At 40.0% G+C, this 17019-nt stretch overlaps 1 protein-coding gene across 1 annotated transcript in view; it reads right to left on the reverse strand.

Moving 5' to 3' along the window:
* LOC117399496 (dynein axonemal heavy chain 11-like) overlaps window positions 1–17019 on the reverse strand; it is a 79959-nt gene that overhangs the window by 55702 nt on the left and 7238 nt on the right. The window contains exons 9-28 of the mRNA XM_059021940.1: window positions 15831–15947; window positions 14770–14904; window positions 14338–14462; window positions 13686–13881; window positions 13442–13546; window positions 12504–12899; window positions 11555–11887; window positions 10989–11243; window positions 10407–10576; window positions 7944–8166; window positions 7384–7500; window positions 7191–7277; window positions 6800–6958; window positions 6458–6541; window positions 2302–2460; window positions 1661–1783; window positions 1179–1301; window positions 837–1061; window positions 449–540; window positions 58–184 (exon numbers count right to left, since the gene is read on the reverse strand). Coding sequence (XP_058877923.1) covers window positions 58–184; window positions 449–540; window positions 837–1061; window positions 1179–1301; window positions 1661–1783; window positions 2302–2460; window positions 6458–6541; window positions 6800–6958; window positions 7191–7277; window positions 7384–7500; window positions 7944–8166; window positions 10407–10576; window positions 10989–11243; window positions 11555–11887; window positions 12504–12899; window positions 13442–13546; window positions 13686–13881; window positions 14338–14462; window positions 14770–14904; window positions 15831–15947 — 3351 coding nt within the window. The remainder of the gene's footprint in view (window positions 1–57; window positions 185–448; window positions 541–836; window positions 1062–1178; window positions 1302–1660; window positions 1784–2301; window positions 2461–6457; window positions 6542–6799; window positions 6959–7190; window positions 7278–7383; window positions 7501–7943; window positions 8167–10406; window positions 10577–10988; window positions 11244–11554; window positions 11888–12503; window positions 12900–13441; window positions 13547–13685; window positions 13882–14337; window positions 14463–14769; window positions 14905–15830; window positions 15948–17019) is intronic.

The raw sequence follows: 17019 nt of genomic DNA on the forward strand, positions 1-17019 counted from the left end.
CTGGTATAGTATTGTTCCTTGTTCCTTTTATATACCTAATATGCTGGATCGTCTTACCTCTTTAGGCTGTGTTCCTTTTGAAAGAATATCCAATAAGTCTGCAGAAGACACAAAGTAAAAACGTGGGAAAGCCAAGCGCTTGGTTTCTAGATATTCAGCGAGTGACTTTTCACAGAGGGACAGTCTGCAACAATAAACAATCCTGTCACTCTTCACTGCTGTGTGCAGGAAGGAATGAAAAACATGAAACATTGTAACAATCTAACAATCAAACAGTCACAGATCTAAATACAGCCACCCTTTAACTCTTTATTAATTCTGCCAGTGTTCCCCCATGCTGTCCTTGTGGCCTCTGTATTAATAACACTGTACACAGATACAGTGCAATAGAATACAGTGAAAGTCCACAGTTGTCTGTGTTTAACTAAGTAAACAAAATGTTTCAAACCTTTTCTGCAGATCTTCTAGTCTTTCAAACAGATTAGGCTTGTTTGTTGCCTCTATTACATTCTTCGTTTTAGCACTTTCAAACATTAATTCCTTCAGGGGAAAAAAACAAAAGCAATTTGCAGTAAAACAATTATAATTAGTCTATGATATAATTTGTGGTTGACTTCATCAGTCTATTCCCTACAAGCAACAGCTGGATTTTATTTTTACTGCATTTTAAAGCACTGTGGACTCAGACTGCATCATCCACCAATCTGTTTTTATCCCAGGATTACCCCTAAAGATATGGTTGAGGACACCCAAGTGGATCATCATCATCATCATCATCAGTACAGATATTCATCTTCTGTCACCTGCTGATAAAAATAAAACTTGTTTTGGATTACCTTAAAATCTGCATCTATCCCATCAAACCGCTTGGCATCTTGCGGAAGTTGCTTCCGAATGTCCTCCGATCCAATAAAGATGCTCTCCAGATGAGACCATGTACGCTGGACTTCCATCCAGATGAAGATGACGGAGTCTGCCACAGTCAGCTTCTTCTGCAAGCTGGAGACCTGCTCAATGAAGTACTCCACATACTTGCTCTGCAGTATGGCCTGCAACTGCACCTGAGAGGTGGGATGTATATATATATATATATATTATAATTAACCAGGAGAGAACCGCAGTCCTTGTTTACAAGGTGCTCCTGACATAACAACTGAGGGATCTGTTCTGCTCCATACCTGATTATCCTCTAATGTTTCAATGAGTTCTTCATCAGATTTTAACAGGGGGGCTCTTGTTCGGTAATGCTCTTCATATGAGAATTCCATAGTGCTCCAAGTCTGATTGATCTCTGTTAGAACCTGAAAAAGACAGCTAACTATGAAAAGTAGCTATTGAAAGCATCACTTGCTTATTAATACAGTCTAGTCTACCAAGTAAAACTGGCACCACAAAGGGCACACACTGCTATTTATGTTGCCCTACTTGTATTACAGATTCTGTAATATGTGGGGACATTTTTTTTTTTTTTTTTTTTTTAAACAGTCGGACAAGAAGTTTCTAAGATTCTTTGCCAGAGTCTTTTGTTTTAGAATGTTAACTGATTGGCACTTTCAAGGATTGGTATTAGTTATTACCCAGGTAACTAAATGTTATTTTTACATTCATTGGCCTCCATGGTTTCCAGAATGTCTCTGTGTGTTTTTCAGTGATAAAGTACCTTTTCAATGCCCATTTCCTTCACAGCCTTGTCCACAATGTTCCTGACTTCATCTTCCACCCTGTGCAGCTGCAGGGCCAATAGATCAGTCAAGGTTGTGTCGTCATTCATGGTGAAGTTCACCTTCAAAAAACAGTTACATGGGAAAAAAAGAGAATATATTCTTAACTTTCTATGAGGCTTTCACACAAATATATATATATTATATATATATATATATATATATATATATATATATATATATATATATATATATATATATATATATATATATATATATATATACACATACACACACACAGTATATAAGGCACAGTTTCTTCAAAACGTATTTGTGTTACTGCTATATAAATGTATATTGTTATGGTCTTTTGTAAACTATTATTTGTGTATGTAGTAAAAATAATGGAATCAATTATTGAGACACACTAGATAGATCAAAAGTCCCCAACAATTGTGGTCCTGCCAACCGTTATCAAAGATTATCATGATACATTTGCACAACAATTCTGCCATTTCAAGGCTTCTCCCAATGCTTAAAATGTGCATTTACTGAGGTATCTGATGGTTAACTATTGGTTATAACAATGCTCTGTTCCACTTTTCACAAAAACAGATAGAAATTTAAGCATTCATCTTACCCCTGTGGTGCTCATCAGCTGGTGCCAGTGCCTTTCTCTAATGGCTGAGTTCTGCAGCTCAGTCACTGCTCTGAGAGACGTTACCAGATTCTTCACTGTGGAATCCAGACCTGTGTAGGCATCCCAGCCACGCACTTCCTTGTCTAACATCCTGATTTCCTTTAAGGCACAGACACAGAGACATTAAGTAACAGGCATGTTCCTCAATGTAAGAAGAATAGTGGAGGGCTACTGTGAGACTGTATTGTTCATCAAGGGCCCCCCATACTGGGGTCCGAGGACGCCCTTGGGGACCTCGGCACATCATACTGAAATATTCTGTTCCAAATGACCCTGACAGCTGATCCAAAGATCGGGGGGTTACATTTATTTTCATGGATGCACCTGTTAGGTTCTTGGGCTTCATGTGAAGGTAACATTTATTAAACTTGAAGTAAACTCTATCGTGCATTTTATATTTCAGTTTCTTCAACAACATTATCCTAATGATCCTTATCCTAATGATCCTAATGATCCTTGTGAACCCATTCAGACAAACCAGCATAAGAGAGAAAAGAACCTCAATGGGCACAAGCCTGGAGTTAAATGGCCAAGAGCTTGTGAGAAAACTTCATGTGACACAGTAAACACAGATCTCTGCGTTGCATTGGAAAGATTAAGTGGAACAGTTGAAAAGAAGCTGGATAGATTTGGGGACATCATCTATGCATATGGAAGCGAAAGGTTTGGAGTTGAAAAAAGGAAGGAAAAAAGGTACAAACTATTCCTGGAAAGTCTAGACAGCAGCAGGAGATTGAACGCTTAGTTAGAGAAAGGAGACAGCTGAGGAAGCAATGGAGAAGAGCAGAACAAAGTCAGAAGGAGGGACTCAATCTCTTACAAAGGGTCATAAAAAATAAGCTTGCAACATTGCACAGAGCTGAGCGCCTACGGAAACGCTACAAAAAGAAGGAGCGTGCGAGAACTAACTTTTATAAAGACCCATTCAAATTTGTAAAGAAGTTATTCACCAGTGAGAAGAATGGCACACTAAAAGCATCTAAGTTTGAGCTGGAGAGATATTTTGGTGGAAACACATACAGATTCAAAAAGGCACCTATCAATCCACCAGAATACCAAATGGAGGACTGTGCACCTAAGTGGAAAGAAGTAGAGCAAGCTGTGAAAAAAGCAAGGGTGTCATCATCTCCAGGGCCTAATGGAGTGCCGTACAGAGTGTACACGAGTGCTTCAGGAGTTCTACGAATCCTGTGGAAATTGATGAAAGTGGCATGGGAAAAACAGGCTGTACCAAGAGCATGGCGCCGAGTAGGTGGAGTCTTTATACCTAAAGAAAAATATTCTACAAGCATCAGTCTGTTTCGTCCTATTTCCCTATTAAACGTAGAAGGCAAAATTTTCTTCAGCATTATTGCTCAGATTGTCAACTTGCCTATTAAAGAACTGCTTCATTGACACTTCAATACAAAAAGCGGGCATTCCAGGATGCTTAGAACACATCAATGTGATCTGGCAACAAATTCAATCAGCTAAAAAGGAGAGGAAGGCGCTCCATGTGACATTCCTGGATTTGGCTAATGCATATGGTTCAGTGCCACATGAACTTCTTTGGGCAGCATTTGATTTTTTCAGTGTACCGATGACAACAACAAATTTAGTGAAATCCTACTTTGGAGATTTGCAATTTAGTTTTTCAACTTCAGAATTCAGCACTACATGGCAATGCCTAGAAGTTGGAATAATAGCAGGCTGCACCATTTCTCCACTGGCTTTTACCATGGCAATGGAAGTAATCATTAGGGCATCAAAATGGGTAGTAGGAAGAGAGCACTTGTCTTCTGGAATGCGACTACCACCAATTCGAGCATATATGGATGACATGACAACCATGACTACAACAGTAGCCTGCACTAATCGGTTATTGGGCAAATTAACCAATAACATTGAATGGGCATGAATGCAATTCAAGCCCACTAAATCAAGGAGCATCTCTATAATTAAAGGTAAAGTAGTAGATAAAATGTTCATTAATGGTGAGGCAATACCAACAGTGTCTGAGAAGCCAGTGAAGAGTCTTGGGAGATGGTACGACGGGGATCTAAAGGACACAGTTCGTGTGGGAGAAGTTAGACAACAAGCAGTGGAAGGGTTTAAGAGCATAGACAGCAGCGCTTTACCAGGCAAACTAAAACTCTGGTGCTTTCAGTTTGGTCTACTGCCAAGGTTGCTGTGGCCACTGACTGTGTACGAGGTTTCTTTGACAACAGTAGAGAAGCTGGAAGCTTTAATCAGTTCATACATCAGGAAATGGTTGGGAGTTCCACGCTGCCTCAGCAGAGTGGGACTTTATGGTAAAGGAATACTGCAGCTACCAGTCTCTGCTCTAACCGAGGAGTTTAAGTGCGCCAAGGTCAGACTGGAAATGACATTAGTAGAGTCACGCGACAAATGCGTAAGGGAGGCAGCACCTGTGTTGAAAACTGGAAGAAAGTGGGCGGCAAAGAAAGCTGTGGAGGATGCAAAGGCTGCCCTTCGAATTGGTGATATCATGGGGCAAGTTCAGCATGGAAGAGGGGGTCTTGGTCTCAGTTCAGCTCCTCCTACATGGCACAAGGCAGCCCCAGCTCAACGGAGGAAGCTGGTAGTCAATGAGGTGCAAAAGCAGGAGGAGAGGATGAGGTGTATAAAGGCTATTTCCTGGGCCAAGCAGGGAGAATGGATGAGATGGGAGAGTGTGGAACAACTCAAGACTGGCTTCCAAGACCTTTGGTCAATGGAACAGAGCAGGATCAGTTTCCTCATCAGGTCAACATATGATGTTCTCCCATCACCACAGAACCTAAACCTCTGGGTAGGAGAGGATTCTTCATGTCCTTTGTGTTCATCACCTGCAACATTAAGGCACATTTTTACATGATGTAAGGTGGCTCTTAGCCAAGGACGGTTTACTTGGCGCCATGACCAGGTGCTGCGATGTTTGGCCTTAGCATTGGAAGACAAGCGTAACATGACCAATAAGTTGCCACCTGTTCCATCAAAAGATTACACACAAAAGACAACATTTCTCCGCCCAGGAGAGCAACCACCAAGAAAAGGTGTTAAAACCAATCCTCGCCCAGGACAACTGGAAGCTGCTAGAGACTGGAAAATGCTGGCAGATGTTGGTCAACGGCTTATTTTTCCACCTGAGATTGCCACCACTAACCTTCAACCAGATACTGTCTTATGGTCTGGATCAGCACGCGTTGTTCACCTGGTCGAGTTAACAGTGCCATGGGAGGATGCTGTAGATGAGGCGTATGACAGGAAAAAACTGCGGTATGCTCAACTAGCCACTGAAGCGGAACAGCGAGGATGGAGAGTCCGGGTTTACTCAGTGGAGGTGGGTTGTCGAGGATTTGTGGCACACTCTAAACCTGGTTTCTCAGAGATGTCAGGTTCAGTGGCCAAGAGTTGCGTCGCACAGTGAAAAACTTATCTGAAGCAGCAGAGAGGAGTAGCATCTGGCTGTGGTTTAGAAGGAAAGATTCTGGCTGGGGATCTCAAGCACAATAGAAAGAAAGAAACGCTGATGTATGGGTAAGTAAGCTGGGCTGAGTTGAGTGGGGGACGGAGGGGGGTGATGCTGGGACGCCAGAATTACCGTCGAGGCCTCTTGAGGTGTCGTGGGCTAGTCGATGAAACACCAAGAATGGAAGGTGCCCACTTGAAGACCCCAGAGATGTACCCTACTTAGCTCAATCCAGACGGTTGTCATGCTGATGCGCTGGGGAGACCACACTGTGGTTGATCCCCGGAGGAAGCATCGCAGCCGTTGTGTGTGCTGATGCGCTAGGGAGGCAATAAGCTGATCCCTGGAGCCAGCATTACACTTCAGCCATTAACACCAGACAGAAGGATATCTACATCATCATATGGAAGGAAACGCAAATGGATGGAGACACATATGGATCACATTAGTTTACTGTAAAGCTACGTCTTAGTTGGTGCTTATCTTGGCGAGAGCCGAGTTCAAATAAGCATGAAGTTTTAACATCTACTCTCGTGTAATGGAAATCATGAAAGACTAGTCTAAATGTTTCCAGTCAAAATGTTTCTTTTAGTATTTTTAAAGGGTGAAAATCAAATATTGCCTGGATTCTGCAACGTAATATACCTTGGCAAATCTTCTCAGCTCCACATCCATCTGTTCCACGTTAATCTGCCTCCACTGTGTCTTGGTCCAATCCTCAATGCTACTCTACAGGATAAATACAAAATAAGTAGCATTGTATTGTTTACCTATGTTTTCAGTTCTTGAAGTGTGATGTTCATTAAACTGTTTTGCTACTATTGTTAGATTCTTTAAAAATGTGTACACAACTTTGAACAGGGCTCATTGGTACTGTACATGTTCAATAGACTTTGTTTACAATATTTAGAATAGAACCATATTGCCATACCACAGAGTGCTTTCTCAAAAGCCTTGGTTCTACCATGACTGTGTCAGAAAACTTACTTGGACATAGATAATAATATCCCAAAGTCCTTTAAGAATGACGATCTCCCGCCGGCACTGTTTGAGCTGCCTGTAGTCTGGAACGGTCACTTCAAACAGGTTACTGGACTCCTGCATCTCGATCATCTGCTCTTCAAGCAACTTTATTTCCCTGTGAGCCTGTAAAAATACCCATCATTATGTTGCGGGCAGTCTGTTAAAGTTGCCTATTTTTCAAAAGGCGCCCCGCTATGAATGGGAAGATAAGATTCCTGGGTGACCTCTTATAATACAGTCCCAGGCACTGACTACATACACAAGAAGCTTAAACTTAATAGTAGTAGGAGTGCTGGATGAGTCATGCAGCCATGATTTAAAATCAAGATGAACGAAAGAAAAAAGTTAGCTTTACCTTTTCGAGAAGGGCATATGGATTATCTGCATTGAAGTTGAATGGTGCCTCCAATCTGAACTTTTCTCTGAACTCACATTGCTTCACCTGTACAAAAACAAATAAATAAAGTACTTAGAACCTGGATATGCACTGGAGGGGTTTTCACAGTCAACCACAGTATAATAAATTGTATGATAAAAGTGGTGCTCACGTCAAAGGCAACACATTTTCTTCTAATATACGCAACTTCAGCACTTTGAAGAGGAGCAACTTCGTGCTTTACAGACACAGCTATTTTCTTGGTGTTGTTCCACTTCTCTGGCAGTTCCTAAGGGGGGAGGGATAGTCATTCCAAAAACTGTGCCATGGCTTTTAATTGATCAATTCTCATCCAAATGTAAGCTGATTTCAACTTATATGCAACAGCTAGAAAAATAAATCTAAAAAGGCATATACAATAGGCTCCAAAAACGTTGGGATATGTAATATATGAATTATATGCAAAGTGAATATCTATAAGTATGAATAACAATATGAAGCTGTTTTAATCTTTGAAAGGATTGAATAGAATAGAAAATGAAAGTCTAGCAAGTCTGTTCAATCTATTTCACAATGACAGAAATTCCAAACAAGATTCAAACTAAACATTTTATTATCGTGAAGCTGTTTTATACTTGAAGTTCTTTATTCTGTGAAGTATGTAACTCAATGGCTAGCAGTAAGATACTGGAGCTCACTGTAATCCTGACACGAGACAGGGTTTGATCTTACTTCCAGCTGTGTGTAAACCTGGTCAGGCATCTGCTGCCCACAGCCCTCCAGCAGAGCAATCGTCTCCTTCAGAGGTTCAAAGAGATCATCCGTTACAGCCTGCCGGTCCCGTACAGCCAGAAGAAATTCCATGATCTCGACAAGGCCTTTGTAGTCACCCTTACTCACAGGCTTCTGAAGAGCTTTATCTGTTACTTTCATGAATTCTTCCAACTCATTAAGGCTGCAAAGAAAATATTTTAAATGGCAGATGGTTCCAACAACACATGACAAAACTAAAATAAAATACAATTTAAATAAATAACTGTTAGGCCTATTCACAAAGCTTAAACTTGTAACTCCAGTAGGATAGAAGCATATACAAAGACATGACCAACACATAACGTTAGGCCAGGGGTTGCCAACCTTTTTTTGCAAGACAGACAAACTGAATAGAAATGTAGAGCAAGCGGTTTGCAAAGAGCCAGTCATTACAGCAAATCAAACCCGATACATGGTCAAACAGACTCCAGGAATAGAAACACCACTACGAGCAGAGGGTAGGTGGACCTAAAAGAACATGAGTCGACTACATAAATGATCTCGAGAACCGTACCCAAAAAATGTTTTAATTAATCCAGCTAAAAGCGTCCACACTAAAGAACTGTTTCATGTTTAGTCGGGCTTAATGCATCCACACATTAATATAGTCCGGTTAAGCCTGGGACAGACAGGCGCGGTGCGGCACCGCTGGGCATTTTCACAGTGAGATACCGCTAGTCTGCACCCGGACACACAGGAGCGGTATGCACTACGCGGCTGACTTTTCTTACAATATAGAAAACTTGAATGGTACAGTTCAGTAGTTGTCAGTAACACACCATAGACTATTTACTCAAATAAAATTTACATTGTGGCCAAATGTTTTGCATGTTTTGCATTTAGTATAATAGTATCAAATTTGCTACAGGAAGGATGCTTATCAGAGACAATGTATAAAATACTGTCTTGCCTGTCCATGTATGAAATATGGAAGGGATGAAACACTTCAGGGTGCTTGGACACCTTCGTAGACAACAGTTACATTCTGATTTTTCATGGAAAGCAAGTGTTTACAGCACTTGGCTGCGATTGCTTAATCCACCGATGTTACCGCGTGGCAGTCAGATAAAATCGCTCTGGATTTGGTTTGAGCGGCTGTACTGCTCAGTGGCACCGTGGTATTGTGCTGATCTGTCCAACACCATATGAAAGCAATGGCAGCAATACAGGCGGCAAAACGCCTCGCGTGCCGCGCCACGCTGTGCCTGTCTGTCCCAGGCTTTTACAGTACCTAGCAGCGCAATGGACTTAATATGACATTATCCCACCATGCACTGTATTTTATGTTTACAACCCAGCAAATATGGAACCTGTGTCGACAGAAAACGCTTCTTAGCATGAACGTTATGGCTTTGTTTCTTAAAATCACAAGGTACGTTTTATGTATTTATTTTTTAATTTACAGCGACCAATTATTAATTTTATTTATTTTCCCCCCAATTTGGAATGTCCAATTATGTTTTTTCTCCTCACCGCAGCGAGTCCCCGCACAGCACAGACGTTCTGAGGGTGTGCGAGTGTCCTCCGATCTCACAAGCCTAAAGCCAGAATCACTTTTACGCCGAGCAATCCAGAGCAGAGGTGGGCGGGCTACCAATCCCAGAGAACAGAGATCAGTCTCTTATCCACTCTGAATGTGCTCGGTGTCTGGCTAGTAGGGTTCTCTGTTGCGTGATGCGGTGGAGTCCCTGCCGGTTTCCCATCCCCCAGTCCAGGAGCGGTACTAAACGCTGTGACGCTAACTGGATTTAGCATGGTTTAAAGGCAACTAATATGGTTTAAAGGCATAGTGTGGACAGGGCCTATGAGTTGAGCAGCATTGTATAATCTTTTTATTGTGTGTGTGAATGAGTAATAGAGACATATTTGGTCATTTGAAGAGCCAGATATTGCCCGGGAGCCATAGGTTGGCGACCGCTGTGTTAGGCAGTACCATGGAAAAGATAAAGTCACCATGACTTATATTCACAGCATGTGGAAAAACAAATGTCAATGTAAAAGCTGAATCAAGTTTGGAAGAGCAGATCTCCAAATATATTTCACCAACCAGGGGCTCTAATGTGGTAGACCATACCAAACCAAAACCAGGGAGATCCCTTATAAAATGTACTGTAATATGTAAAAGTATAACAAAGTAGTAATAACATGTAGTAAAATCCATGTGAAGCACAGACAAGCATAGTAAACCTATAGGTATGGTAAAACCTTGGTAAATGCATAGTACAGTACAAGCATATTACCATGATAAGCTTTTATAAGTAATTCACCAATGCATCTATAACAGGATAAAGGCATTGGCTAAATAAACAAATAATAATAACAACAACAACAACAACAACAACAACAACAACAACAACAACAACAACAACAGCATCTCTGTACCTGTCAGTGACGTAGGTCATGAGATGCTCTTTAAACATCCAGCTCCACTTTTTGATAGTATTTAAAAGGCTTATTTTAAATGATTTAATATCAACTCGAAACCAGGATTCAAACACTTTGGTGTCTTCAAATTTGCTGATCTGTGTGTACAGCTTTTCATAGACTTCAATCTGTAGAAGGAAAACAAAAACTGTTTCAACAACTTGTCTTTACAGTGACCGGAGAAAATGCACTTTCCTTCAGAGTTTTATTGTTTGCTTACAAACCACTGAGCAACTAAAGTATGATAATAAAGCAACACTGTAACAACTACAGCATTTTGTTTTTGTGTATCTCCCAAAAGTACCACTTCATAACTATAACACAATTACAGTGTATTTAAGCAGCTTTAAATAGTAGAGCAGTGTCAGAAAATTGTCTATAATACATTCAAAATTATGTAAGAGGGAAAGAAAAATTGTATTTATTTTACTGCTGTTATAATCACTAAACAGTTGTCTTGTACTGTACTGGTTAAGACATGGAAGTCAAGGTGGATCATGGTTTACTGTTATGGGACTAGACCACACAGTGTGCATTTACCTGGTCTCTGAATTGTTCAATAGATGGAGGGCACTCGGGAAACATTTTATCTCCCTGAGTTTCTATCTCCTCTGTGGTTAAGACATGGCCAAACAGGAGAAACTGCTTCATGAACTCAGCTCTGTCATCCACCCAGAGGTAGGCGTATGGGTCAAAGGAGCTCTTGTACTGTATGGCCTTTTTTATGACATCTGATACTCTGTCCATGATCTCCTGCCGCATATCTAGCAGATCCAGCATGTCATCCATATCATGCTATATAAAATGACAAGGCACTGCATTTTTATTATTCTTATAAGAGCAGGGCTCAAATATAAACAGTATCAGAGAGCTTTATCATTGCTTTTTAAAGGTTTGTGATGTACTTCCAATGGGGGATTTACAAAAAGTGGGGAGCACATTTAAATATACACTATATAAGTATAATAAATAACTCTTCTAGGCAACAACTAATAAAACAACCAACCATTCTGTGTTCAAAGCAACTGATTTTGTTTTCTATAATGGTTTCTACCACATGGAATTACCTTTATTCAACAACAGAGACAGAACTCCGCTATGATTACCTGGTAGTTTCCCATTCCCATGTGGCCTGCTACTCTCCTCATCTGTGCAGACATTTTATAAATGGCGCTCAACAATTCTTCAACCAAGTCATAGAAGCCATCCCCAGCCTCTTTATCCAGGGAGGGCTTGAAGGTGATTTCTGGGGCGCTCAGGATCATCTGTGCCTCAAACAGTGGGGACACTTTGAAGACACTTTGTGTGTTCTCAATGAAAAACTCCAGAGAGCATGTGATGGCGTGGAAAAACCCATCCACCACCATTTCATCAATGTACTCCACATACGCTTTCCAAGAGTCAGAGGAAGGGTCAGCACTGAAGAGACTGACGTTCTCCTATAAAAACAGGTGAATCTATGTGAACTTTACTTTAGAAAATGGTTATGCATTCAGATACAATATATCTGACGTTTAAATCTGCCATCAGAACTGTGTTTTTTTTGTTTTTAAAATATAACTTTTTAATAAAACCATTTTTAACAGTCTATAGCAGGGATGTCAAACCCAGTTCCTGGAGGGCGAAAGTGTCTTCTGGCTTTCATTCCACCAGAGCTCTCAATTACTTAATTGGTCTAATTATTTGAGTAACTGGACACATTTAACACTTCTCTTCGGGCCTCCAAATGTTTCATAGGTAGCGTACTTTGAATCAATGGCATTTTTAAAACCATCAACTGTAAAAGACCTTGAAAAATCTGAAATATGTCAAATTCAACAAATAATTAGATCAATTATGTTAATTGAGAGCTTAAGTTGAAATGAAAACTGGAAGACCCTGTGGCCCTCGAGGACTGGAGTTTGACACCCCTGGTGTACAGTTTGTAAATCAAGACTGCAAGAATTTCAAATAGTATTGGGCCTAAAGCACCTTTTCATTTTACTGCATTTTTCAAATGTTAAAATGTTGTTACCTCACATTGAAGTAAATTATGAATAATTATTATTTTTTTACCTCAATAAGTTTATGAATTCGTTCTCCATCTTCCTGTATCATCTTGTACCTCTTTGTAACCCTGTCGTTTTTGTCCTCCAGGCTCAATAAGGTATCCGTTTTGTTCTCCTTTCTGGAAAACAGTGCATGTTCACTCCAAGAACTCATCATGACCTGGATGGTCTCCATGTTATCCTTTGCTCTTTGCACTCTCCTCTCCAGGTCATGCACTGTGTCCTTGATGTTAATGACGTACTCCCAGCAGCTCTGCTCCCTCCAAGTCAGGGTCTCCTCAGCTGCTCGCAGTTGCTCATCAATGGCTCTCAACTCAGCCCTGATCAAGGGGTATTCCACTTCCAGGACAGTCTGCTTAACTTTGTTGTACCATTTTACCAGAAGTTCAAGATTTCCAATGTACTGTTTGAACAAAAAAGAAGTAGTAATGTAAATATAAGACCTACAAAGATATCTAATTCTATCAGCTGTCAAAATATACAGACAATGAAAAGGCTACCCTTTTAAAAAGGCTTGGAAAGTCACACCAGCAATCCATTTTGGGTTTACCCTCCATTTTCAGTCCATGTCAGCAATGAAGGGTACTAATGGAAGACCCTGGTTAAGAACTGAAAGCATTGGATTCCACTGCCCCAGTCTCCCTAGGATTCAGTTTAGGCTGGGCTGGCCATGGCAGGCTGTTGATGTTTAGATGCAATCAAACCGCTGATGCTGCTGTAAGAAGGGTTTGACTTCTAGGCAGGTTTTTAACTGTCCATAATAAAATGCAGACAACACAGTTGCTAATCAAAAGAGGATCCCACAACTAAATCCACTGTGGTGATAAGTGGTTAAGTATAGGGATAAATAAACCAGGGATCTCGACATCTCAAATGATTATGTCGAGATCACAAGAGAAAGATTTTTAATGGTCAACAGACCAATTACAATGTATGCCTACCAACCTTAACCAGCATGTCTCTCTGTTCAGATATGGTCAGGGCTGCTTCAGGAATACTTGTCATGTTCAGCATATGAAGATATTTTACTTCTCGGAGGACACCTACAAGCTACAAAGAAAATCCAATCTAACGATTAGTGACAGTAGCTCTGAATTAACATTACCCTTCTGGAGAGGTGCCACACTTTCTTACGGTATCTAATGTGACTCTAAGGTAAATCACAAATCTAATTAGAATTCAACTTTACCTTAGGATCGAAATTCACAAACAGCAGCCCACTGTGAGATTCTCGTTTGATTAGTGGTTGATCCAAGTTGAACTGGCACACTTCATCCACTCCACATGTCCATCCCGAGTAGATCTGCTCCTCATACTCATCCAGTAAAGTCAGCATCTCTAAGTATTTCTGGTAGACCACACCTACTTCTGCTCCTTCTACACTTCTATTGAAACACAAACAGATAACTCGATGAATAGATTACTGTTTACTGCTAGGAAAATAGTAGAACAGTCAGTATGGTAAATGCATAATGTGACAACGTTCAAAATAAATGATCAGGAAAGTACTAAGCTACAGCAGTCAGTAACAGAAGAATAAACCCCAAAACCTTACAGGACATTGCAGTAATTCATCATGCATAATGGTAACTGTATCGTGAACAGACACAGGGTATATAAATACGACTGTACCACTAATTATTGTTTATTTGTTTGAATTTGTATTACTCCCTATCAATTGTTCATGCACGATTCAAAATAAAACCCTGCCTAATAAATTAAACTTATTTTAAAGTGTTACCAGAAAAAGTATGTTTTAGAAACAGATAACACATAGAATATTAATATCGCTATAGGACATGTTTGTTAGCAGAGTTACACAGCTTATGTTTAAGACTTACGGGTGGTGAATAAACTTAAAGTTTGACCAAGGAGTTTGAATTCGTTCCTTGAGCTCTTTTGCCCATTGCAGGGACCCTGAAGTTGCTGGCATGTTCTTGTTTACTACCTTCACACCCTTTTCCATCTGTACAAAACCAATAACATAGCACTTACTATTAACTGGATTTATTACAAAAATAACATGTTTATGGTAGGATTGCTGCAGTAGAACCCGTTATAGGAGAAGGTGCAGGCTTACTTTCTTGCTATAAAGGTTTTTAAGCAAGAAGAGGGTGCTGCATCCTACTTACAGTAGGGCTGCTGCAGTAGTGTCCTGTGTTGTTGTGTACAATAATGTGTACACAACAACACATTATTGTACACAACCTTTGTTAGTAATCCACATCATTCTAATAATTATTATTATTACTATTATTATAAATATCCATTACCTGGACGCAGGTGTCATATAGTTGTTTACACCTGTCCAGTTCCAGGTTGAACATCTGAAGCAGTACTCCGTAGTTAGGGCTGAAAATCTCCTTAACAACAGGCCTCTCCAGGAAGCAACCAAACACAGCAACCAACTAGAACAAATTAAATTCAAAAAGGTTAAAACCAAGATACACTGCAGCCACTCTTACTGTACTTACGTGTATTCTGTTTTTATGCTGGCTTGTTTGGTACTAGTTTTATAACATACACATAGATTTTTTTCCCATTTTACTTAAGTATGATTTTGCACCCCAGTTTACATACAAAAACCTACACTGTACTGCACTGTATCCCTGACTGAAAATGTACATAATGGGAGTTTTTAGAGACATCAACTTCACAATATAGAAATTACACATTCTCTTATGTTATTGAATTAACAGATGTTAGTATAACATTAATTTATTACTGTGGCAGGGCAAAAGCCCTAACATGTAAATAATATGTGGGAATGTAAGGTTGGCAGGGATGGGGTTAGATATCACAGGTGTGGCCATTCCCCAATTAGGTAACTGAGTGCTAATTAGGGAGTGGCCACATGTATGTTTTGAACTGTAGTGAAGGTGACTGCCCAGCCTACAGTGAGGTTTATTTAGGCTCGTATGCCCTGTTTATTTGTACCTGTTTTGTTTGTTTATTTTGTATTTAATAAAGTGCACAACAGTGCTTTAAAACTGCAGCTTTCCGCCTCTGGGTCCAATTCCTGCTGGTAACCCATCTGGGCCATGATGCTGCTCTGTCACAGCTACATAAACAATACGGTTACAGTGGGATGCAGGGATTCTGGTTTGTTTCTTATAGCATGCACACCATGCCAAAATTGGTGCAAACAGAACAAAAATCAGGCGTGTCGTTTTTGGGGTACACAGAATGGTTTTATTTAAGATGTATACATAGCATCAAGCTAGAATTAAACAAGCAGTTGTTCTACCAGTGTTCTGTTCTTTGAGCACAGAATTAAGTCCCAACTACCTGGTTGATTGAAGGAAGAATGCCCCTTACAGTTCAAGCATCTTACCTTAAAAGCTGATTCCAAACCAGAGCAGTCCTTAAATGCCAAGTACAGAATTGTGGCAAGGCGTCTGTCCAAGTCTAGTATCTTCTCTTTAAAAACGTGATAGTCATATTCAAATTCCTACAAAAAAGGCAAAACCCGATATAATATTAGAATAAGACTAACCCCTTCAGTGACCCTTCAGACTTAACCGCACACTTTTTTTTCAGTGTATAACTGCTTTTTTCTGTTTAAAATGATGCCATCGACCTAATTAAATAGAAAGAGTTTTCAGCTACTGTACATTGTGTGCAACATATGTACTGGAAGCCACCATCTTAATTAACAGTGGCTTGGGAAAGCTCTGGTAATAGTAAAGAGATAATTACAAATTGAGTTTTACAACATCCATCATTGATGGGGGATATTGATTTCAAGAGAGTAGTATTAAGAGCACCACTGGGAGACAACACTAGTTACTTGATATTGATCCAACTTTTATAATGTATGGGTTTGCCACAAAAAGACATGGGTGTATAAAATTAATTTGGTATGCCATAATTGTAACTGCCGTATGCATTTGAATGAAGCACTGCAACCAACACTGCAGTGTTTGCAGCTTTCCAGTAAATGCAGTCTCTTACCTTAGTATCTTCGTTCCATGCTAATTTCAGGGACACTGTAAATAGTGCTTGCTACATAATAGCAACAGTGTTACTACAGTACTTATTCTTTACAATGGGGGTTGTTAACTGCTCTTGTTTAGCTAATGACTAAACAGTCGGACGTTATTACATAAATACTGTTACCTACAACAAAGATAACGTCCTTCTGATTACATATACAGCTATGCCACAAAGTAAATCACAATGACTGCTCTTATCAGAACATAGAGATCCCAAAGCCAGATACTCCTTTTTACAATGCACACTCCCTTCTGCTGATTCATTCAATAATAATATATATATATAAAAAAAATGTAAAAAGTCAAACATAACTCGGCCATTCTGACTTATGCTAAATAGTTGAAAACAGTTAAAAGACTCAGTCAATTTTATAGATCTAAAAAAGCACATCTGAAGAATAAGGACTTGGTACAGCTACTACACCCTCCACAGCAGGACATTTGTAGGAAGGGGAAAGGAAGTATGTACTGTGACTGCTGGCATGCTTTAAATCTTAATATTAGCTTGTAATGAAAGCACTCTACTGT

This window comes from Acipenser ruthenus, chromosome 4, assembly GCF_902713425.1.
Source record: "Acipenser ruthenus chromosome 4, fAciRut3.2 maternal haplotype, whole genome shotgun sequence".
In the NCBI taxonomy this organism is placed as follows: Eukaryota; Metazoa; Chordata; class Actinopteri; order Acipenseriformes; family Acipenseridae; genus Acipenser; species Acipenser ruthenus.